The 25289-nt window shown below is 43.2% G+C and overlaps 1 protein-coding gene across 1 annotated transcript in view; it reads left to right on the forward strand.

Moving 5' to 3' along the window:
• The window catches only part of LOC124597840 (glutamate receptor ionotropic, kainate 2), a 1390744-nt gene that overhangs the window by 613429 nt on the left and 752026 nt on the right, over positions 1-25289 (forward strand). Inside the window, exon 4 of the mRNA XM_047135964.1 lies at positions 21696-21947. Coding sequence (XP_046991920.1) covers positions 21696-21947 — 252 coding nt within the window. The remainder of the gene's footprint in view (positions 1-21695; positions 21948-25289) is intronic.

Below are 25289 nucleotides of genomic sequence, written 5' to 3' on the forward strand. Positions count from 1 at the left end.
AAATTCCTCTAAGATTGTAAATTCCTTTTATTGCCATTAATCGTGTTTGCTGAGACCTGTGTAATTTTTTTAATGGCGGTCTCGGTAGCTTCACTAACTCACCGTACTTTATTAACAAAGTTCTGTATTTACATTAGTAGCCTGTTTACTAATGTTCTTTAAATTTTTTTAAAATTGTTGTACTGCTATAAATTACTTGATCGTCGTTAGCGGCGTGTTTTAAAAGGTTGTTTATTGCCGTACTGCTAGCTTCTGTGTTTTTCTTCTAATTTTTTTAATTGTTGATATAAATTACTTGATTACCGTTAGCGGCGTGTTTTAAAAGGCTGTTATTGCCGTCCTGCTAGTTTCTGGAAGATACGAATAAAACATCTGTGAAAATATCAACTCGACAGTAAACTACTAGAAATTTGGCCCCGTTTCCCAACTTGTGGTGTGGCTTGTAGTAACCGTAACCACTGTGTGTGTTAACATTCGTTATTAGAGTAATAATAAAAATAATAGTAATGATAATAGTAATAATAGTAATTATTTCAGAAGTGATTAAAATTACTAACAATATCATTTATGATAGACGCAGATGTAGAATTTGCTAAAGCTGACACCCAATCTTCTCGCTGTTTGAAGTGTATCGTTCTAGGCGAAATAAACAGTACAAGTGAGAGTTACTATCGCACGAACGTCGTTACAGCGCGGGGCAGACAGCCCGGTAGGCGAGGCGCGTCGAAGCGCGCGCCCGGCGAGCAGGTGGCCGGGACGAGGTCGTTATGCGCCGGCAGGGCGCGGCCGACGTGTCGCGCCCCGGCGCCGCCCACTTACCGGCACGTGACGCTGCCACGCTGCCGACTGCCGGGATCGCTCCCCCCGTCAAATACGCGTGCATTACTGGCGCCAGCGATCGCTCTCTCTCTCTGCCGTGGCTGGGCTGTCCTCGAAACAACCATCATTAGAGATAACGCAGCTTCTTTTGACGCCTTTGAGTCGCACTTATTTTATCCAATTAACGTAAAATAAATGCTGCTTCTATCTCATACTAGAGACGCAGCTCCTCTTGGTAAGGTTCCCGTCACATACAGATGAGGCCTGTGGTGTTACCTACGCTTCAAGTCTGTAAAGAAAATCTCTGCGCCCCCATTCAATATAAAATACCACAGATCAAACTTGTGTCGTCACTCTTCTGGCCGGTTCGATGCGGACCGCCACTGCGAGACGCCAAATGAGGTCTCGGCAAGCCTTTTTTGGCTGTTGCCATGATCCGCTTCGGTTGGACTCCCCACAGACTCACATGCCATAATGAAAACCGTCGGGTAGTAAAATAACAATGCGGAAAAGGAATGACTCTAGCACATGAGTCTTTGATGTTCATTCTCACAATATAATAAAAACGAATCATCTAATTAATGAAATGAAATGTGGGTCCAAATTGATCTCATTTTATTATACTATTTTCTGTTCTCACAAACATGTTAATGAATTAATGTTATTCATACGGATAAAGCACAGAGAACGCTATCAAGGCAACGTGGGTGGAGAGTAGAGCTCCAGTATGGTTGCTACTGAGGGTGGTTGGGATCAAACATTACTTTTAAATCTATTTTTTTTTTTACAATTTTCTTCTAAATTCCCTTAAAACTTCGTCAGCAATGTCAATGATAAAATCTGCCGCAGTTGTAAAAATTTCTTATTTCTAAAAATTAAAGTACAGTCCGGTTTCAGTCACACACAATAGTGTGTATTGCAAACTATTTTAACCTCGAGAGGTTAGTTTGCAGTACACACTATTTTAACCTATTTTAGCCTCAGTTGTCCATCCCTTATGGACTCACATTTAAATATGCACCTGAAAATGGTTCACAGATCCTGAAACCGGACTGTACTTTCATTTTTAGAAATAAGTAATTTTTACAACTGCGGCAGATTTTATGATTGACGTTTGAATGGAATTAAGAAGAAAATTATTTAAAAAAATAGATTGAAAAGTAATGTTTGATCCCAACCAACCGCAGTGGCAACCATCCTGGAGCTCTACTCCCCACCCACGTTGCCTTGATAGCGTACACTGTGCTTTTTCTGTATCTGTAACATTAATTCATTAACAAGTTTGTTGGAACAGAAAATACTATAATAAAATGGGGACAATTTGGACCCATATTTTATTTCATTAATTAGATGATTCCTTTTTTTTATATTGTAAGAACGAACACCAAAGACTGATGTGCTAGAGTCATTCTTTTTCCACATTGTTATTCTCTTACGCGACGGTTTTCATGCACGCGTCTTGTACACGTCCACCGCGGCGCTCTGGGGTCAGAGCACCAAGTTACGGCACCTGAAGGTGGGTGTATAAGAGCCCGAAACCGGTCGTGTGATAATAAAAAGAACTTAACAGCTATAGCGCTATATTCAATCTCTGGTGTAATGCTCAGTTGTGAACGTTCCTCCAATAGGGTTGTTTGTATTTTAACCTCAGTTATGCATCGTTTATGGATTCACATTTTAATATGCACGTGAAGACGGGATCAGGTCCTGAAACTCGGTTATGCTTTCCTTTTTAGAAATAAATAATCCTTTACAGCTGTACACCTCCGAGGTACCTGTTGTGAGCCAGGCGCCAGTTGAGATGGTCCACCCATCTCGATTAGCGTATCGTCGGTAGGCAACGACGAAGCGCGCCCCTCGTGTTTTGGGAGTACCCGACCAACGTAAAGCGGACGTGCTGGAACAGACGTCTGTGTAGCTAGAGTCGTCTCAGACCAACCAACACCACTGACTCAACTCGCCTGAAAAATATCATCAAATAAAAACATCTCTTCGGACAATGTAAAACCTTAGCAAATACAAACGGTTTAACCAACATTCCAGAATCTCTGGCCTCATAAAATATAAAATGGCAAAGGCATTACGATTACGAAAGCACATTGACCACAATATAGTAACATATGTAGTACACACCTAATGTTCCCAGTTTGTAGTACAACTCGCTATACATTAGTGGAAAGTGGAGGCATCTCCAAACTTAATCCTACATAATTAACTAGAGCGCTCACTAATGACTTAGTGTTACTTACATTATGCCAGTAGGCATCTACTGCAAGGTGCTGGCCGGCCGGTGTGGCAGAGCGGTTCTAGGCGCTTCACCCTGGAGCCGCGCGACCGCTGAAGTCACAGGTTCGAATCCTGCCTCGGGCATGGATGTGTGTGATGTCCTTAGGTTAGTTATGTTTAAGTAGTTCTAAGTTCTAGGCGACTGATGACCTCAGACGTTAAATCCCATAGTGCTCAGAGCCATTTAAACATTTTTGTCTTTTATTTTTTAATTTTTTTTTTTTTTTTTTTTTTTTTTTTTTGCAAGGTGTTACTATAACGTTTGGCAGTAAAAGCGGCCCAGATGAGTGGATGCGATTGGACGTGAATTTGTGGTAACATTACTGGCAGCAGGATGGAGCAACTTCGCCTACAGTGAGCCGGATCTTGGAGCACATCTACGCAATCTTCACACCTTACAGAGTTGTTAGCAGGGGTCAGTCTGGTTGCGGTCCTAGCTGGCCTCCCAGGTCAATTGACCTATCAATGGGTGATTACTTTATGTGAGGAGCCCTCAAGTCTAAGGCGTACCGCAACAACCCTCATAGACTTCAAGAACTACAGCAGGACACTTCGGATGAGACTGCAGCTATTCCAGCAGTCCAGTTTCGATTCGCCATCAGCAACGTGCTGACGAGGGCGCAAAAGTGCCGAGAGAAGAATGATGGTCACTTCCAACATCTGCTATAGTCAGCTTAGTACCGTACTACCTTTCCTATGCTGTGTTTCTTTGTACCTTGTGACTGTTCTCTGAGCCACTTTTGTTAGCACCGCCCTGTACTAATCGACAGTACATGCCGGTTAATCTAAATTTTCAGTATTTAACAGGGAGTAAACTCCTTTATCACTAAACGGCACTTGCCGGGGGCATTACACCACAATCACACGGCAGCACACCTCAATAATCAGAGCTCTCAGCTCGTATAGCATTAAAAGAATTAGAACCGTTCACACTATGCTTTTGCTGAATCAGCTCAGGGTAGCCAGTGATTATGCCAAATTTGAGGACGAACGTACTTCCGCGGTGCACACAACACAAGGGAACAACATATTAAAATACTGGGACGTGGACGCTATAAAGGGAGTCAAGTTTACGAAATGTTCGTATAAGGCGGCCACCATACACGTCGTTGCTTACAACAATGCAAGACACTGCATGAAACTCAGGGCAGACTGATCGAAACATAGTGGCGACTTAAAATAATTGCGTAGTCGTGCTTTCAATGCGCAGGTCATACCAAAACTCCACAACAATCCTGAATGTAAGACAGGGCCACACGAAACGACAACATAACTACACCCACACACATTCATCGAATAAACTGACAAGACATATAGTGTAACACCAAGGCCCAGGGGGATTTAACTGTCTCTAGGATAAAATTCTCGCCATGCACCTGTACATAATATAGCAAGTCAAGAGAACAACGCAGAACACAGGCGCTTTCCCTTCCAGGAGCACACTGCATAGTAGCTAACAGCTGAGAAGAGCAACACGCAATCGCTGGTACATAAGTTAGTACTTCATTACATTAAGACGCTGCAACCAAAACAAATCTGTAAGTACAGCTGGCATACGAAGCAGCGGGAAATAAGTGTGGAGGGCATAATCTCCAGACGTTTCACACGCACAGCGAACGTCACTTTCCATTAGCAATCGTACGCTTAGTGAGGATACCTCGCAAAGCGAACCAAAAATAATTTCCCAAGACGTGGTGCCTAAGCCAACGGGAGCGCGCATGTTGGCTGGGAGACAACGACCGACCGAGAAATTTTAGTAGATCCAGTAACTCTGCACACGGTTCGCATACGAAACAAATATCTCTCTCCTAATGCACATCCACATGACATCACGAAAATACTGACAAAAGATCCAAAACGAATTTTCGACTACGTAATACATAACTGACTTGAAAAAGACACACAAACACTAAAACCGCTGCGAAACTACGCAGGTGTCAGCATGCCGGGAACTACAACACAAGACGCTTCCTACAACTAGTAGAATGTACAATTCTAGCTCATGTTCCATTCCCCACATAGGAACAACCAAAACTATGAAGACAATACCAAGAGCGTTTCTGTTCCTAAAGGGACACTGAACAGTTTGCAACTCAACTCTGCTGTCGAAAACGTCGTGCTTAAAAACTTGTCACTAGAACTTGTAGATCCTTCATTGCACGCCTCTGTCACGCAACAGGGAAAACGTATCACACATCTGCCAGAGGCGGCCCACAGGGGTGGCTCGTACCGCACTGCGCGCTGTCACGAGAGAGAAGACAGCATCTCTGGCCACTGCATGTCGCTGGTCGCGAAAAAAATCGCCAGAGAGCGTCACATTGACAGCGGCGCCGTATACAGCATTTGACGGCATACCAAAATAGTTGGAGGGCAGGACCACTCTGCACAACGCAAAATTGCATTTACAGTCATCAAAATGGTTCAGATGGCTCTGAGCACTATGGGACTTAACATCTGGGGTCATCAGCCCCTAGATATTGGAACTACTTAAACCTAACTAACCTAAGGACATCACATACATCCATGCCCGAGGCAGGATTGGAGCCTGCGACCGTAGCAGTCGCGCGGTTCGGGACTTAAGCGCCTAGAACCGCTCAGCCATCCCGGCTGACATTTACAGTCATCGAAAGGAACTAAATTAACAACCAAATAACTTGGCAAAGTCCGCGTGGGATAGGCGAATGGAAAGACCAACAGCTCACAACTCATCTATGAAAAGACAGATCACTGGCGCACAGTGATTACTCTAATTTCGCCATAACGGCATATGACTACCTCCTGCAAACATTGCAACTATATGAATGACCCCTCAGTCACTGCGGAACAAAACATAGAAATCGAAGAACCTAATAAACACGAAACGACACGCCTGCCAACATAGCCCCCACTGCCCCTCACCTACGCTGTAATTTCTCACTGCGCTTTGTATACTGTATTGTGGGAAGCTACGAGTGATGTGATCTGTTGCCCACAGCCTCACCGTCGATAACTAATTGTCTTCCTGCCAAGCTGAAATCGCAGGCTCAGTCCTGTCTTAAGCCGGCCACTGTGGCCGAGCGGTTCCAGGCACTTCAGTCCGAAACCGCGCTGCTGCTGCTGCGGTCGCAGGTTCGAATCCTGCCTCGGGTATGGCTGTGTGTGATATCCTTAAGTTAGTTCGGTTTCAGTAGTTCTAAGTCTAGGGGACTGATGGCCTCAGATGTTAAGTTCCATAGTGCTCAGAGCAATTTGAACCATTTTTTCTGTCTTAGGTTAATCTGTCTCAAATGAATGTCCTTGACTGTGTCTTAACTTGTCATGCGCCTTAAACAGAACTCTCTTCTCTCCGCAACGTCTGTGTAATTCTCCCTGGAACGGCTGCATTAAACACTGGTCAACAATATTATTTTTAACAAACTCATCACCTTGGAAAAGTCCTATAACGTTATCCAATACGTTGCTTACCCTCGTATACTATTTTAAACTATGAACTACAAACCACCCACTCTTCAGCAAAGTCTTCAGTAAGGCCAATGCCTTGATGTCACACGCTTGAAATTCTCAGAAAATGGCGTCCCGTCCCCCCTATCTGCTACTACTTCAAGATTACCCAGTGAAATCTCTTCCCATTGTTTCCTGGTCCCGGGGCAATCCACACCACATGGAGCGGTGCCGAGATGTCGGAACAACGCCCTTACAAAGCAAAACAATTTCTAAACGATGCACAGGTGCGCCCGTTCCCACAAGACAAAGCTGGTCAATATCTACGACCGGGCTCCCACTCCACTGCCTTCTAGGAAGCAAGTAGTCTGGGAAAAATACTTTCATTGCATCTGCTTCTACCGGATATCTTGGCTTGTAAATCGGCAATATTCTGCGCGCTGCTAGCTTCTCGTCACAGCCCATTATACGACTCTTTTAGTTAAAATTCTGACTCCCATGCGGTGCAGGGCACGACAACCAGTCACCCAGCTTGACGATTTGTGACCCGTGGCTGTTTCTGGCAACCCGGACGGGATGCATACACACGTGCTCTCTATATTGCGTATTGACGGCTAGATCGAGACCCCTGGGAGCACCACATGGGGTCCAAATCACCAGCCTACACCTCTGCTATCCTTATGCGTCATCACGACCCAGCTAAATATGCAGCTACAGATATATGCAAGTTACATTCACCAGATTACAGAAAATACTATGGTAGGTTTTATCGGCTTAATCCTGGCAATTACTGCAGCAAAGCATAATCAGCCTGAAGTATTTATTAACCGGCAAGAGTATGATTCAGATTGAGATAGAGTGAATTAAAAGCAAAGACAGTGAAACCTTTTACTCCGAGAATGAACTGACGCATTTCAGCACGAATTCTTCTCTTGTGCCAGCATATTTATTTCAGAGAAGTAATTCCAGCCTGTGTCTTCAGCTATTTGTTGGAAGTATGCCAATGTCTTTCTTTGCGACTTTGCAGTAAGTCACGCATCAACTTGTACAGAAAATTGGAATAGAGCTCAACATAAACATCATTTCCGACCTTTTTACTGCTCATGAAAACCGAATATTGCATATTGTACCACCATACAGCGTGACCTTCAGAGATGGTGGTCCAGTTCGCTGTACGCACCGGTACCTCTAATAGCCCGCATCTCGTGGTCGTGCGGTAGCGTTCTCGCTTCCCACGCCCTGGTTCCCGGGTTCGATACCCGGCGGGGTCAGGGATTTTCTCTGCCTCGTGATGGCTGGGTGTTGTGTGATGTCCTTAGGTTAGTTAGGTTTAAGTAGTTCTAAGTTCTAGGGGACTTATGACCATAGATGTTAAGTCCCATAGTGCTCAGAGCCATTTGAACTATTTATGGTACCTCAAATACCCAGCAGCACGTCCTCTTTCATTGATGCATTCCTGTATTCGACATGGCATACTATCCACAAGTTCATCAAGGCACTGTTGGTCCAGATTGTCCCACTCCTCAACGGCGATTCGGCATAGATCCCTCAGAGTGTTTGGTGGGTCACATCGTCCGTAAATAGCTCTTTTCAATTTATCCCAGGCATATTCGATAGGGTTCACGTCTGGAGAACATACTGGCCACTCTAGTCGAGCGATGTCATTAGCCTGAAGAAAGTCATTCAAAACATGTGCACGATGGGGCCGCGAATTGTCGTCCATGAAGACGAACGCCTCGCCAATATGCTGTCGATATGGTTCCACTGTCGGTCGGAGGATGGCATTCACGTATCGCACAAGCCGTTACGGCGTCTTCCATGACCACCAGCGGCGTACGTCGGCCCCACATAATGCCATCCCAAAACATCAGGGAACCTCCACCTTGCTGCACTCGCTGGACAGTGTGTCTAAGGCGTTAAGCCTGACCGGGTTGCCTCCAAACACGTCTCCGACGATTGTCTGGTTGAAGGCATATGCGACATTCATCGGTGAAGAGAACGTGATGCCAATCCTGAGAGGTCCATTCGGCATGTTGTTGGTCCCATCAGTACCGCGCTGCATGATGTCGTGGTTGCGAAGATGGACCTCGCCATGGACGTCGGGAGTGAAGTTGCGCATCATGCAGCCCACTGCGCACAGTCTGAGTCATGACAAGACGTCCTGTGGCTGCACGAAAAGCATTATTCACGGTTCCTCCGAGGGCTAATGCGTAGGTAGCCGTCAGCCACTGCAGCATTAGCCCTTGTGCGGCCTGAGCGAGGCATGTCATCCACAATTCCTGTCTCTCTTTATATCCTCCATGTCCGAACAACATCACTTTGGTTCACTCCGAGACGCCTGGACACCTCCCTTGTTGAGAGCCCTTCCTGGCACGAAGTAACAATGCGGACGCGATCGAACCGCGGTACTGAGCGTCTAGGCACGGCACCAGAGATACAATTCTGACTTTGCGTTTGATAATGGAATAATACTCGTTATGTGGTTTCCATTACCTTATACATCCTCATGCAGCTGATCATTGCTGATTTTCAAGCCTTTAAGGGCAGTCTTCCATCGCAAGGACAAGAGTGCTCTGAATCACTGTCCTTTCCTCCTCCCTCTTTGACACAGTCATTGGCAAAATGAGGATGATTTTTTTATGCCGGAAGTCTTCGGCCGCCAGTGCTGATTATTAATCAAAATTTAAGCGGTGGTAGGTTTCGAACCCGGGACTGATGACATTTTGGCGCTACCCTAGACGACACATAGATAGGAAATCAGACCGTGTTCTTGATGATGACACATCAACTGTCAAAATTTTATCAGTAAATTTTCGAAATATTCCTGACAAAATTACTGAAGCAAATTTCTCGCGCTCTTATTATTCTCAGGACCTAGAACTGGCAGTAACGTGAAATAGAAAGCACTGAGATATTTGGAGAGTAATGGAACGTATATTGTAAAGAGAGATTAAACGCCATAGGAGCTAAAATATACATTCCCTACAAGCATATCTTGCAATATTGGTTGTATGTGACTTTAACTTACCGAATATAAACTAGGATGTCTATCGATTCGTTGTATGGGGTACAGGCAGACAGTCTTGTGAAGTACATTTGAACATATTCTCCGAGAACTTGAGCAGCTAGTTCGACAGCCCACACGCGCTGAAAATATTTTAGACCTCGTAGTTACCAACAAGCCTGACTAGTATGCTTACCAGTATCCTTAACAATGGTTTGCTGCATAATAAGTAAACATATTCTCAGTTCGAATACAATAAATTTCCTTAAGACGGAAAACGTTACGTCCACGAATTAGCGTGGCTTTAGAAAGCATTAGTTTTGCGAGACTCAGATTGCCCTTTTGTCACATGGTCCTGGAAACTATAGATAAGGCGAATAGGGAAATTCAATACTCCTAGATTTACGAAAAGTATTTGACACGGTGCCCAAGTGCGAATTGTTAACGACGATATGAACGTACGAAATAGGTTCCCAGATAAGTGAGTGGCTTGAAGACGTTTTAAGTAATATGTTGTCCCCCACGGCGAATGTTCATCAGATACAAGGGTATCGTCAGGAGTACACCAAGGAAGTGTGATAGGATCGCTGTTATTTTCTAGATACATAAACGATCTGGTAGACAGGGCGAGCAGCAATCTACAGTTGTTCGTTGGTGATACTGTGGTGTGTGGTAGGATGTTCTAGTTGAGTGTCTCTAGCAGGATACAAGATACAAGGTGACAAAATTTCTGGTTGGTGGGTGATGACTGGCAGCTGCCTCGAAATGTAGAAAAATGTAAGTTTATGCGGATGAGTAGGAAAAATAATGTTAGAATACAGCATTAGTAGTTTTCTTCTTGACAGTCATGTCCGATACACATATATATATATATATATATATATATATATATATATTCCAAAGCGATATGAAATGGAACGAAGATATAAGCATTGTAGTAGGGAAAGCGAATGGCTGACTTCGGTTTATTAGGAGAAGTTTAGGTGAGTGTGGTTTATCTGTGAAGGAGGCCGCTTAGAGGACTCTAGTGCGATCCATTCTTGAGTACTGCTCGAGTGTTTGGGATCCATACCGGGTGGTATTAAAGGCATCAAACCAATTTTGAGGTGCTCGCCGCTGTGGCCGAGCGGCTCTAGGAGCATCACTCCAGAACCGCGCTGCTGCAACGGTCGCAGGTTCGAATCCTACTTCGAGCATGGGTGTGTGTGATGTCCTTAGGTTAGTTAGGTTTAAGTAGTTCTAAGTTCAGGGGACTGATGACCTCAGATGTTAAGTCCCATAGTGCTTCGAGCCATTTGAATTTGAGGCAGACTGCTAGGTTTGTTACTGCTAGGTTCGAAGAATGTGCTCACGTTACGGAGACGCGTTGCTAGCTCAAATGGGAATCCTTGGAGGGAAGGCGACCTTCTTGAGGAACACTGTTGAGAAAATTTAGAGAACAGGTGCAAGCTGACTGCAGAACGATTCTACTACCACCAACGCACATTTCGCGGAGGGACTACGAACATAAGAGAAATCTGAGCGCGTACAGAGGCATATACACGGTCTTTTTTTCCCTCGCTGTCTCTGCGAGTAGAACAGAAAAGTAAATGACTAGTAGAGTACAGGGTACAATTGGCCAAGCACCAAACGCTAGCTTGTGGGGTAAGTTTGTAGATGTAGATGTAGGTGTAGATTCGGGGTTCAAAATGGCTCTGCGGCCGCGAGGTTCCAGACTGAAGCACCTAGAACCATTCGGTCACAGCGGCCTGCTAGATTCGGGGGTACGTCACTTTTAAACCTCGTCCTGTCTTTCAGATTCATGGTATTCATGTTTTCCCTGAATCGCGTAATGCAAATGGCGGGGTTGTTCCTTTGAAAAGGACGCAGCCTATTTCCTTCCCTAATTTGAGCGTTCGTTCCGTCTCTAACGACTTCGCCGTGGGCTTGATGTGAAACCCTAAGCGTCATTCCTTCCTTCCTTCCTTCCGTCCCTTCCCCTCCATCCTTCGCTCATTTCTTTGCAATGTGTAACATGGGTAATTTGTGAATCAACTCCATTCACTGGTTCAGGACGTTTCGGTTTTCTTTCGTGCAATTGTAACTACTTCCGCATCTTCTCTTTACAGATGAGAAAGCATGTTGCATCGCTTCAGCAGCACAGAATAGGAATGATAGGCCATTAAAACACTCTGGCGTCTACGAATATTTCTGCGTCGCCGAGTCTGAATTCTGAAATCGTGTCGGCATCGGAATTTCTCGGCGGGCAAATTTATGCAAAAGCTCCGATTCGGGGAAGATCCCTCAAGGAAGTCTCAAGAATATTCTGACTCGAGACTAGGCTGCTTTTGTGGAGAGGAACATTTAACGGGGCGCGAGACAGACTCGGGCGCGCGGCTTGTTACGGCGGTATTGTTAAGGGATCGCGCGCCTTCGCTGACAGCCGGCAAAGCCACTGTGTCGAGCAACAGGCGGAAGGCAGCAGCCACCCCGAGGCGACAGCTGGAGCCACCCGTTTGACGCGGAGCAGCTCTGTGGTCTGGAGAATGAACGCCACTCATCCGGCAGAGGCGGCTGGGAAGGCGGAGGAACTGCCTGTGTTTCGGAGATCAGCGCAGTGTTGTCGGGGTACGGCGGTTTCGCCAATCTTCTTACATCGGGCGGAAGAGGAGTGCGACAGCTAACTGTAATATATTTTACTATAATAATTCATGGCATATTTATTACCCACCGAACCTCACAAAAAGTCAGCTGGCCTTGTTCGCTCAATAGTGAAACAAATCAAAATACGTGAAAAAAATCATTTAAATGGCAAGATCGCATAAAATATTTTCTGTTCAAGACAAACGGTTTCAACAGTCTTAGATGTCATCTTCAGGTCTTAAACATTTTTAGTAGTAAAAGTCATTTTACGCTGAACCTCGTGCACAAGGTGTTAAGTGGACAAAACTCATCACACTATAAACGTCTTTCATCACTAAAAAATTTGAAACATAGTTGTCCAGAAGGTCATATCCATACACTTATTGCTCACAGATGCTTATTACACGATACAAATTCGGTACACAATTGCACATCTGTTTATATATGCTGGGCACATGCTAAACAGTGCAACAAAATGGTTCTAAGCACTATGGGACTTACCATCTCAGGTCATCAGTCCCATAGACTTAATGGTTCAAATGGCTCTGAGCACTATGGGACTTAACATCTGAGGTCATAAGTCCCCTAGAACTTAGAACTACTTAAACCTAACTAACGTAGGACATCACACACATCCATGCCCGAGGCAGGATTCGAACCTGCGACCGTTGCAGCAGCGCGGTTCCAGACTGAAGCGCCTAGAACCACTCGGCTACAGAGGACGGCATAAACAGTGCAAATCCACTTTAAATGGTGTAAGAGTTATCAGCGTTAAATGAACATGTTTTACTATAAAAAGATATTGAAGACCTGTAGATGACAGCTACGACTGTTGAAACCGGTTGTCTTGAATAAAAAGAAATTTGTGCGCTCTTAGCTTTTGAATGATTCTTAACAATTAAAATAGATCGGTCTTTAATACTCTCACAATAAGAAAATTCAATCATAATATGTTTCCCTAGAAGACAAACAGAAGGGAAAATTAAAGAAATTATTGGAGAAAGCAGAAACAACCGTATGAATATCAAGTGTCAAGCCAAAGCTAGGCGAAGAGGCGAGAGCTGAAAGTTAGAAGGACAAGAGCTGTACAAACGAAATAAAATTGAAGCGAAGAGGAAGTAAATTAAAAGATGGGAGACGTGACACTGCGAGGAGAACTTGACATAGTAGTAAAAGACCTTAGTGGAAACAACGTCCTGGAGCAGACGACATTCCTTCTAAATTACTTAAATCCCAGAGAGAGCCAGCCGTGCCAAAGTTAACCCACCTTGTTTAAAGATATATGAGACAAGCCAAATATCCACAAACTTAAAATACAATATAATAGTGTGAAAATTTCCTAACGTATTTTTAATAAGCCGTGACTGCAAAACACTAACAAAAAATTTTACAGAAGTATGGAAAGACTGCTCGAAGCCGACTTCGGTGAACGTCAGTTTCGATTCCGGAGAGATTAAGGAACACGCAAGGCACTGCCAATCTTATGACATGCCCTAGAAGATAGGTTAAAGAAATGCAAACTTATGTTCGTAGCATTTGTAGATTTAGTGAAATGTTTTGACGAAACTGACTGGAATACATTCTCCTGAAATTTTGATGGTAGCAGTGGTAAAATACAGGAAGCGAAAAGAAATCGGACTGCACTTAGAAGAACCGAAGGATATAAATGGGAAGCACTGGTTTAGAAGGGAGCGAGAGAGGGTTGTAGCCTCTGTCCACTGTCACTTAATTTCTATATATAGACATGCACTAAAGTAAACAAAGGAGGACTTTGGGAAGTTATTATAGTTCAAGAGACAAGAAAGTAAAAACTTTGACATTTGCAGAAGACATTGCAATTATGTCGCAGATGACATTGTAATGTTGTCAGAGACGATGAAGGGCTACCAATACTAGCTAAATGGATTAAACAGAGTGCTAAAAACACCTTCCGTTAGAAGCAAAACAAGAGTAATAAAATGTAGTCAAAGAAGGCAGTACTGAGGGAATTAAGTTAGGAAATAAGTCTTTATGACAAGCGATCTGTTTTGCCCTTTGGACAGGAAACAACTGATGATATGAGAGGATGCGACACATAGACTGGCTATAGCGGGAACGTATTTTTGGAAAGGTGGAGTTTGTTAACATGTAACATACAGAATGGTGCACGAAATGTGTTAACATTTTGTTTTTGAATACAAACTTTATTGTCAATACAATCTGAAAGGAACATATACTACAATGAAGAGACGTCCATGGAGATTTGTTCTAACTCAGCACATGCTCAATATGTCCATTTCGTTAAAAAAAATGGTTCAATTGGCTATGAGCACTATGGGACTTAACGTCTGAGATCATCAGTCCCCTAGAACTTAGAACTAGTTAAGCCTAACTAACCTAAGGACATCACACACATCCATGCCCAAGACAGGATTCGAACCTGCGACCTTAGCGGTCACGCGGTTTCAGACTGTAGCGCCTAGAACCGCTCGGTCACTCCGGCCGGCCCCATTTCGTTTCCTAACTTCCTTATAACGAACACCTTAGTTAGTGATTACCCTACGGCACATGTCTTCCGTAATTTCACTGCAAGCTTGAAGAATAAGTCTTCTGAGCTCCATTAAATCACGTGGACGTTTCGGGAAAATTTTTTCCTTTAGGTACCCCCAAAGAAACAAGTCACATGGATTGAGGTCTGGACTATTTGGGGGGCTAATTTTGTCCGTCATTGAAGCGACCTGGAAACGTGAGGGAAACGATCCGCATGTCGAAAAGCTCGTGTAAAAACTGCAACACAGTGTTTTCAGTATGTGGCCTTGCTCCATCTTGCATGAACCACTGCGCGTTGAAGGGCAAGGCAGTAGCAAGAAGCTGTGGAAATTTATGGAGCTCAGGAGACTTATTCTTCAAGCTTGCAGTGAAATTACGGAAGACATGTGCCGTAGGGTAATCACTAGCTTCAGTGTTCGTTTGAAGGAAGTTAGGAAACGGAATGGTGGACATATTGAGCATGTGCTGAGTTAGAACAAATCTCCATGGACGGCTCTTCATTGTAGTATATGTTCCTTTCAGATTGTACTGACAATAAAGTTTATATTCAAAAACAAAATGGTAACACATTTCGTGCGCCACCCTGTAATTTTAAATGCTAGGGAGGCTTTTCAGACGACATTGTCTGGAATATAATTTTGTACGGTATTGAAACTTGGGCAATAAGTGGCTTAGTCAAGAAGAGAACAGAAATTTTTGAAATTTGGTGTTACAGAAGAATGCTGAAGATTTGGTTAAATCTAACAACAAACCTGGAGGTACTGAATCGAACTTTGGGAAGAAAGAAGTGTATGGCACAACGTGAATAAAACAGGGATCAATTGATATGACTCTTCATGAGGTATCAACATTTCCCTTTTCTGAATCTCCGCACTTATAATTTGTAATTAAGGTGAAAGAGGTAGTTTTTCTAGAATTACATTCTCTGCCTCGTGATGACTGGGTGTTGTGTGATGTCCTTAGGTTAGTTAGGTTTAAGTAGTTAAAGTCCTAGGGGACTGATGACCATAGATGTTAAGTCCCATAGTGCTCAGAGCCATTTGAACTATTTTGAACTAGAATTACACGTGCAGCAACTGATGAACCAGTGAAGACGTCGACCGGCAGCAGGGAGTCTTTTCGCGAGCGACAAGTGGCGCTGAGTGAACGTTGGTAGCCCTGTCAGGCGGCAGAGGCGAGGGGAATCCGTGGCATTCGCGTCACGGGGGAATGCAATCACCTGCGGCGCCGCCGCCTCCCTCCAGGCGTCGCCAACCCTCCAGCGCTGGAGATCCGCCTCGTTCACGCGCCGTTCTTTGCAGCTTCCACTCGATAATCGAATTACGCCGTCTCAAGAGATTTTCGCCTCTTCCGGGGAGCTGCGCGGTCGCTACGCCGACACGAAACCCGGCCGGGCCGTGCATTTTCTCCGGTAGTGTTAAAAAGCCACTTGTCGACTTGTTAAACTGAGAAGGAAGGTTTTCAAGAAGAAAGAGGTTAATTCACTGCTGCGTTCCATTTTTTGTCAACAGCTCAATGGCTACGATGATCACGCCCTGTGTCTCTTCGTGAACAACCAGGTGATCAAAAAGTAAATATAAATTTGAAAACTCAATAAACCACAGAATAATGTAGATAGAGAGGTAAAAATTGACACACATGCTTGGAATGATATGGGTTTTAGAACCAAAAAAAACACCCCATATTACTAGATGCGTGAAAGATCTCTTGGGCGAGTCATTTGGTGATGATCGTGTGCTCAGCCCCCACTTTCGTCATGCTTGGCCCTCCAGGTCCCCAGACCTCAGTCCGTGCGATTATTGGCTTTGGGGTTACCTGAAGTCGCAAGTGTATCGTGATCGACCGACATCTCTAGGGATGTTTAAAGACAACATCCGACGCCAATGCCTCACCATAACTCCGGACATGCTTTACAGTGCTGTTTACAACATTATTCCTCGACTACAGCTATTGTTGAGGAATGATGGTGTACATATTGAGCATTTCCTGTAAAGAACATCATCTTTGCTTTGTCTTACTTTCTTATGCTAATTATTGCTATTCTGATCAGATGAAGCGCCATTTGTCGGACATTTTTTGAACGTTTGTATTTTTTTGGTTCTAATAAAACCCGATATCATTCCAAGCATGTGCGTCAGTTTGTACCTCTCTATCTACATTATTCCGTGATTTATTCAGTTTTCAAATTTATACTGACCTTTTGATCACCCGGTATATTAAACATCATCGATAATCAAATTTAGATATCCTAATACTCGTAAACGTTTACCATTTACCCATACACTGCCACTAAAATGTAATGCCAAACTAATTAGTTCGGAGATGTGGAATACGATCTACTTCCGTAGCTGTTTCTCCAAATTAAATTCATTCTTAGCTATCAGACATACTTGATCATAAACGTCAACTCTTTGGCAATAAGTAGCAGTATGTGTACTCCTGTTACTAAAAATTTATAAAACTTACCACCTAAAGAGGCTGTAGTTAGTTTTATATGGAATAGTCGGGAAAATTGGAATAGGTTTGTAAAAATGCAGATACAGTAGTGATAAACATTTGGAAAAAGATGTTCTGGACACAAAATACAACCCTGAGATTGCTAAGTACGTAGCCGGCAGTCAGGTCAGACACATGCGGCGCTTCTTGATGTGCCACACCTTATGACTATGTATAGCCATGCAAAATCAGTTACATTTTTTAGTGTTTTACGCTCTTTTCATCATGAGTCCATTACAACGGCATGATTTCGTAAGTTGTACACTGAGAATCTGAAGATGGCAGCTCCGACCTGCCGAAACTGGTAATCCAGTTGGTATCTACCTGCGGTCGAGGCAATAAAAACTTCATCTATGCAGCTTTCTTTACACTGAGTTCACGATCGCTCTCCAGCTGACAATGTCAGGTATTTATTATTATTTGTTTATGTAGCAGAGATAAGTCGTTTCACATTTATCTATTAGCGTAAGTCACAAATCGTACAGTCAAGCCGGCCGCGGTGGCCGTGCGGTTCTGGCGCTGCAGTCCGGAACCGCGGGACCGCTACGGTCGCAGGTTCGAATCCTGCCTCGGGCATGGGTGTGTGTGATGTCCTTAGGTTAGTTAGGTTTAAGTAGTTCTAAGTTCTAGGGGACTTATGACCTAAGATGTTGAGTCCCATAGTGCTCAGAACCATTTGAACCATTTTTTTCGTACAGTCAAAGAGGGCTGTGTGGAATACCAAGTACTCGATACTGCCAGCCATAGCTTCTTTGACTTTATAACGGAAACACCAACTGTATCCACATCCAAATATCGAGCTATACATAATAACCTACTACTCTTTTACTTAACAGAGAACCTGGTTTTAATTGTTAGGGACATTTTCGACAAAACGTATCTCCAAACGTTTTGTCAAACTACGAAAATTGTTGTGACAACCATAGCTTCTATGAATACGTCAACATGCCATCTCCTTAACTTCTTACCTCTCTAAAATGAGCCCTGTTATGTAAATAGGATATCGCAATACAGTTTTGCAGCTCAAAGTAACGGGAGCTACATAATAAACAATTTGCAATTTGTGTATAACGTAGCTACCACTACTTTGAGTTGCAGAAGTGCACATCGACATGCCATTTACGTAACACGGCTCATTTTAAAGTGGTAGGAAACTAAGAAGATGCAAGGTCGAATTGTCCAAAGAATCTAAGATTGATGAGAGTTTCATACGGAGCTTTAGCCAACAACTGACAGAAGTACATTATGTGATCAAAAGCATCCGGACACCCGGCTGAAAATGATTTAAAAGTTCGTAGCGCCCTTCATCGGTAATGCTGGAATTCAATATCGTGTTGACCCACCCTTAGCCGTGATGACAGCTTCCACTCTCGCAGGCACACGTTCAATCAGTTGCTGGAATGTTTCTTGGGGAATGGCAGCCCATTCTTCACGGTGTGCTGCACTGAGGAGAGGTATCGATGTCAGTCAGTGAGGCCTGATACGAAGCCGCCGTTCCAAAACAGCCCAAAGGTTCTTTATAGGATTCAGGTCATAAGTCTGTGCAGTCAGTCAATTACATGAATGTTATTGTCGCGTAACCACTCCGACACAGGGTGTGCATTATGAACAGATGCTCGATTCTGTTGAAAGATACAATCGCCATCCACGAATCGCGCTTCAACAGTGGAAAGCAAAAAGGTGCTTAAAACATCAATGTAGCCCTGTGCTGTGATAGTGCCACGCAAAACACCAAAGGGTGCAAGCCCCTTCCATACAAAACACGACCACACCGCAACAGCACCGTCCCTGAATTTTACTGTTGGTACTACAAACGCTGGCAGATGTAGTTCACCGAGCATTCGCCATACCCACACTCCGCCATCGGATAGCCACATTGTGTACCGTGATTTGTCACTCCACACATCGTTTTTCCACTGTTCCATCGTCCAATGTTTACGCTTCTTACACCAAGCGAGGCATGGTTGGCATTTACCCGGCGTGATATGTGGCTTGTGAGCAGCCGCTCGACAATAAAATCCAAGTTTTCTCACCTCCCGCCTGTCATAGTACTTGCAGTGGATTCTGATACAGTTTGGAATTCTTGTATGATTGTCTGGATAGATGTCGGCATATTACACATTACGACCCTCTTCAACTGTCGGCGGTATCTGTCAGTCAACAGACGAGGTCGGCCTGTACGCTTTCGTGCTGAACGTATCCCTCCACGTTTCCACTTCACTATCACATGGGAAACAGTGGATCTAGGGATGTTTAGGAGTGTGAAAATCTCGCGTACAGACGTATGACACAAGTGACATCCAATCACCTGACCACGTTCGAAGTCTGTGAGTTCCGCGGAAGGCACCATTCTACTCTCCCACGATGTCTAATGGCTACTGAGGTCGCTGATATGGAGTACCTGTCAGTAGGTGGTAGCACAATACACCCAATATGAAAAACGTATGTTTTTAGTGGTGTCCGGATACTTACTTTTGATCACATAGTGTAGGTGAAAGAAGCACGACAGATGATTAAGAGTTAACTCTGAGAGAAGAAATAAGCCACAGGATAAAATATAAGAATGCAGCAAATGATTCAGGGAAATAGAAACGAAATTGTGTAAATTAGAATACTGAGAGAGAGTGCAAAGTGGCAAAGCTGGAATGGTTAGAGGAGGCAGCAAACATACATGCTGTAGACAGCAAAATTAAAGAACTCGTTGCAGGAAAGAGCTGTACTAACATCAAGAGTTCAAATGGCAAGTCAGTACTGAACAACAGAAGCTGCCAGAAAGAACAAACAGTTTTATATCAGCTGTTGGTAGTTCAATACGATTTCCAGTAAAAAAGGAAGAACTTTACAAAAGGAAGTAATCTCGAATGTATTATAGCAGCAGGGCTTTTGAGGTATCGTACAGTCAATTGCAATAGAATGATGTCTAAAATATTTCGATAAGTGTGCTCAAAATAAAGAAGTACAAAGGAAGTAGAGTCGAATATATTATAGCAGTAGAATTTTTTAGGTGTCGTCCAGTTAACTTCAACAGAAAGGCGTCTTGAATAGTTCGACAAAGGTGCTCCAAATTCGTAAGTATGTCCATAAATAGATATGACTGTGCCAGTGTTTCTGTTCCACTGAAGGAAACAATATTTAGCATCTTCCACTTTGTAGCAGTATGCTTCTCTGCCAACCGGCAATTTGGAGTAGTCACTAATCGGTTGATTACGCCAGTAAAATTATTATGATAATGGTCGCTGGTCTGTATCTCTAAGCCGTGAGATATTTTTTAGGTAAAAAATCCAACCATTGTGCTGGAAACATATTTCTGTGTCTACGGCTCCAACCTGAGAACCAATGTGAGGTGTACGGTGGAGAGTACTTCCCCTTTTATCGTTCGTTATGGATTCTTCCCGTTCCATTCGGAGTGAACTGCCGGAAGGGTGACTGCTTAGACGGCTTTATAAACGGTATAATTAGTCTGATCTTCGAATGAAAGAACAATTTTACTGTTACCAGTGGCTGGTAACAATAAACTTGTTATTTCATTCTATATCAATAACAGTCACGATAAAGCCCAACCCAAAATGTTCGTATTTATAGTCTAATCTTATTTCTGTGATCCGCACGGGAGCTATACATAGGAGGACTCAGTACATTCCGAGATACCTCATCTAAAGCTTGTTTTTGAATATACGTAGACTTTCACGGGATAGTTTGTCTTGTCTCCACGTATAGCGTTACACGTTGATGGCGGGATACGGGTTCGCCGAGAATCATGTTCGGCCATTTAAGTTTGCAACGCAACAGGGCACATTTAACGTAAGGGATACAGGTGTTCTCTTTCAGGAAATGTTTACACTGATGAAATATTGCCTCTGTTTACTTCTTCTGTCGACTCTCTCTCTCTCTCTCTCTCTCTCTCTCTCGACTCTCGCTTGAGAACGGTAGAAGAATCTATTATCCAATCATGTACACAAGATGTCACTGAAAAGAGTTTCGACCAATCTCTGTAAGTCGTATGCGGCGGCTGAGCGACCACAGTTCACTTAAGACTTTCGGTCTGAATAACCATGGTCAACGTGGAAATATACTCACTAACGTTTCGTCCGTTCTGCGGGAGACATCTTCAGAGACAAATTTGATAATGACGTCGCTGAAGATGTCTCCCGCAGGTCCGGACGAAACGTTAGAGATTTTTTTTATGATTCGAACACTCTCACCACGGAAGTTATAACTGAAGTAGGCACTGGCCGTGAGGGCCTCCATTGGTTGCTCTTACATCCCCAACAACTAGCGTACTTCGTAGAAACCATGCCATGATGTGATGCTCATTCATGGTCATTCAGACTCACTCTATTTCAGTTATCTCGTTCCAGATACATTGAAGTACTGCACGTGTTCTTGCTCTCATTCGAATGCACGGCCTCATTTCACACGTGTTGGTTTCAGTATGTGTTCAGTCTTCGGGCTAAATTGTAGACTAGGTGTACCTCTACACCTGGCGGTGCGCTCACCGCGCTGCCCTCCTATGTTGCAGCCTGCAAGCAGCTGGAGCACGGCGTGCAGGCCATCTTCGGGCCGTCGGACCCGCTGCTGGGCGCCCACATACAGTCCATCTGCGAGGCACTCGACGTTCCGCACGTCGAGGCGCGTCTCGACTTCGAGCCCAGCTTCAAGGAGTTCTCCATCAACCTGCACCCCTCGCAGGAGCACATGAACCGCGCCTTCAAGGACCTCATGGCCTTCCTCAACTGGACCAAGGTCGCCATCATCTACGAAGAAGACTACGGTAGGTCTACCAGTCTACGATTCTTTCTCCGCACCCAAAACTAGTGACACACAGTATACTAATTCACAATGCAGCCCAAAGTTTTGTGTCAGAGATGTATTTGCATGATTTTTCTGGTTATATGAGGTAGTGCTTCCTAGTTTTATAATTGCAAGATATAAGGGAGACAAGATAAAACTGACAGCGTAAAATATTTCATGCGCCTTAAGACAGGCAACTCAGCTTACATTACCTAAACCACGGATAGAAATTGTAAGTTGGTTTGACTAACTTAGTGTGCATGAAACGTTATCCATGCATATTTTATTCACCTTGTATTTTCTTGGCTGTGTATGTCACAAGTATTTTTAAATAGCCGTACTTTCCAACCACCAACAGCTGCTGATAAATAAAAAGGAGGGTATAAGATGAACATCAACAAAAGCAAAACAAGGATAATGGAATGTAGTCGAATTAAGTCGGGTGATGCTGAGGGAATTCGATTAGGAAATGAGACACTTAAAGTAGTAAAAGAGTTTTGCTATATGGTCGAAGTAGAGAGGATATCAAATGTAGACTGGCTATGGCAAGCAAATCGTTTCTGAAGAAGAGAAATTTGTTAACGTCGAGTATAAATTTAAATGTCAGGAAGTCGTTTCTGAAAGTACTTGTATGGAGTGTAGACATGTATGGAAGTGAAACGTGGACGATAAATAGTTTAGACAAGAAGAGAATAGAAGCTTTCGAAATGTGGTGCTACAGAAGAATGCTGAAGATTAGTTAGGTAGATCACACAACTAACGAGGAGATATTGAATAGAATTGGGGAGAAGAGGAGCTTGTGGCAGAACTTGACTAGAAGAAGGGATCGGTTGGTAGGACATGTTCTGAGACATCGAGGGATCACCAGTTTAGTATTGGAGGGCAGCGTGGAGAATAAAAACCGTAGAGGGAGACCAAGAGATGAATACACTAAGCAGATTCAGAAGGATGTATGCTGCAGTAGGTACTGGGAGATGAAGAAGCTTGCACAGGATAGAGTAGCATGGAGAGCTGCATCAAACCAGTCTCAGGACTGAAGACCACAACAACAACAACCGTTTCTATCACCATATCATCTTTTCTTTTAGGTTTGAAGGGAGAGGGGGGGGGGGGGGGTTATGAGTCCTCTGACTGGTTTTATGCAGTCTTAAGACATCAGAAATTTCTTATAACAGCCTGTAATGTTCTTACTGTGGCGTCAAGTAAATTCACTCAGATCTACATCACTGAAACTGTACAGTCATCACAGCTCGCACGAAACTTTTCTTTCTTTCATTATTTTACATGTTTCACTCGAGCACCGTCAGATGTTAATTTTATTTTTATTTACACGTCTAGTTCCGCAGGACCAAATGGAGGAGCAAATCTCCAAAGTCATGGAACGTGTCAGCACATGAAATAACAACATCAAAGTAATAACAGATAAATCAAAATGTTTGTGAACCGAAAAAAGAAAAGCCATGAGTTTAAGTAAATGCAATCAGCAATATAACATAAGAATCACCTTAATTTTTCAAGGAACTCCTCAACTGAATGGAGGAGTGATCCATGAGGAAACTCTTCAGTTTCGATTTGAGTGCTTGGATTACTGCTAAGATTTTTGAATTCTTGTGGTAGCTATTGGAAATGGATGCAGCAGTATACTGCGGACCTTTCTGCACAAATGCAGTTTGAGTATTAACTGAGTGAAAATAGCTAATTCTTGGGAATAAGCTGATATTGTTAACAAGAAAAGACAGTAAAGAATATATATATATATATATATATATATATATATATATATATATATATATATATAAATCTCGAGAGGCCAATGTCAAAATTCCCAGAACGGAGAACAGGGGTCGACGAGAGGTTTGCGAACTTACACCACTTATTGCCCAAACTGCCCACTTCTAAGCCAAAAATATCCTTTTAGAACATTTACCCGAAATATAATACACGACATAAACGAATGAAAATAAGCAAAGTAGACTAATTTACGGGTCAAACGATCACTTACTTCAGGTATCGTCCAAATAATAAAATGAGAGCATTAAGTTTTGAACAAAATCCTGAATGTGGGCTTTCCACGATAGTTGTGATAGATGTGAACAACTAGAAATCTAAACTGTTGAGTTTCACTAATCATATTCCCATTATGTGAAATTGTGTGTTAGAAACTGTAAAAACTGAGTCTTACTGTGATTTAGCTTTAGTTTATTTTCTGCAAGCCATCAACTTATGTCGTGAACAGCACTATTTGAAACAGAGCCAATGTTGCATACAATATCCTTCAACACCAAGCTAATGTCATCATCAAAAAGAAATATTTTAGAACTACCTGTAATACTATAAGGCATATAATTTATATAAATAAGGAACAGGAGTGGCCACAACACTGATCCCTGGGATACTCCCGCATTTGACCGTTCCCCACTCAGACCCCACATCACAGCCATTCTCAACGCTGTGGGTAATGACCTTCATCTGTCTATTGTTAAGGTAAGAGGTCAGTCAGTTGTGAGCTACTCCTCTCATTCCGTAATGGCCCAATTTCTGGAGCATACGTTACAAATAACTTGTAGACCTGCGCTACGTAAATTCCGAAGATGCTCGCGCTGGACGAGTGAAACATATAAAATAAAGAAAAAGGTAAATGCGACTTGTGGCGGCTCCACAGTTACATACTTGCTTCAGTAAACGCAGATTGTGGTAAGTAATTTTATGAAAACTGAAAATGATGTGGTGATCGAAACTAGTAGTTAATGTTTATTTATGAGTAACTGTTAATGGTCATAATGACTAGAGTAGTCCTTAAGTAGACAGCAACTGGTGTAAATTTAGTGTAATGACACATCACTGCTACAATTGTTGCTCATCGAAACAAGGGCAATAAGCGACCAACAAGGTGTGTGCCAGCATACTAATCAACACATTAAGGGTAACACAAACAAATATCCCAAACATTTTACGAAGCACAACATTGTAACAGTACCGGACACACCTATTACTACCATATTAGTTAAAAGAATAATTATTTCCTGGCACATTAGTAGCTATAGTAAGTAACTGGCTTCCACTATATCCGAAGTTCGTCCTTGGATCAATTAGGAGAAACAGATGGATGATTTGCAACGAGACTAGGACCGTAATGCTGTATATTTATTTGAAAGTGACCGTTTGTGATCATTGTATCACGAATGACCTATTACTGTGATCCACCAAATTATCGGGAGCCACACTTGCATATCAGCAGAACTGATTTCGTTAGCCTATAGCGGAACCACTACTTAAAACCATTCGTCTAGGGTAATTAATTTGCCAAATTGACGATAGACGA

This window comes from Schistocerca americana, chromosome 1 (assembly GCF_021461395.2).
Source record: "Schistocerca americana isolate TAMUIC-IGC-003095 chromosome 1, iqSchAmer2.1, whole genome shotgun sequence".
In the NCBI taxonomy this organism is placed as follows: Eukaryota; Metazoa; Arthropoda; class Insecta; order Orthoptera; family Acrididae; genus Schistocerca; species Schistocerca americana.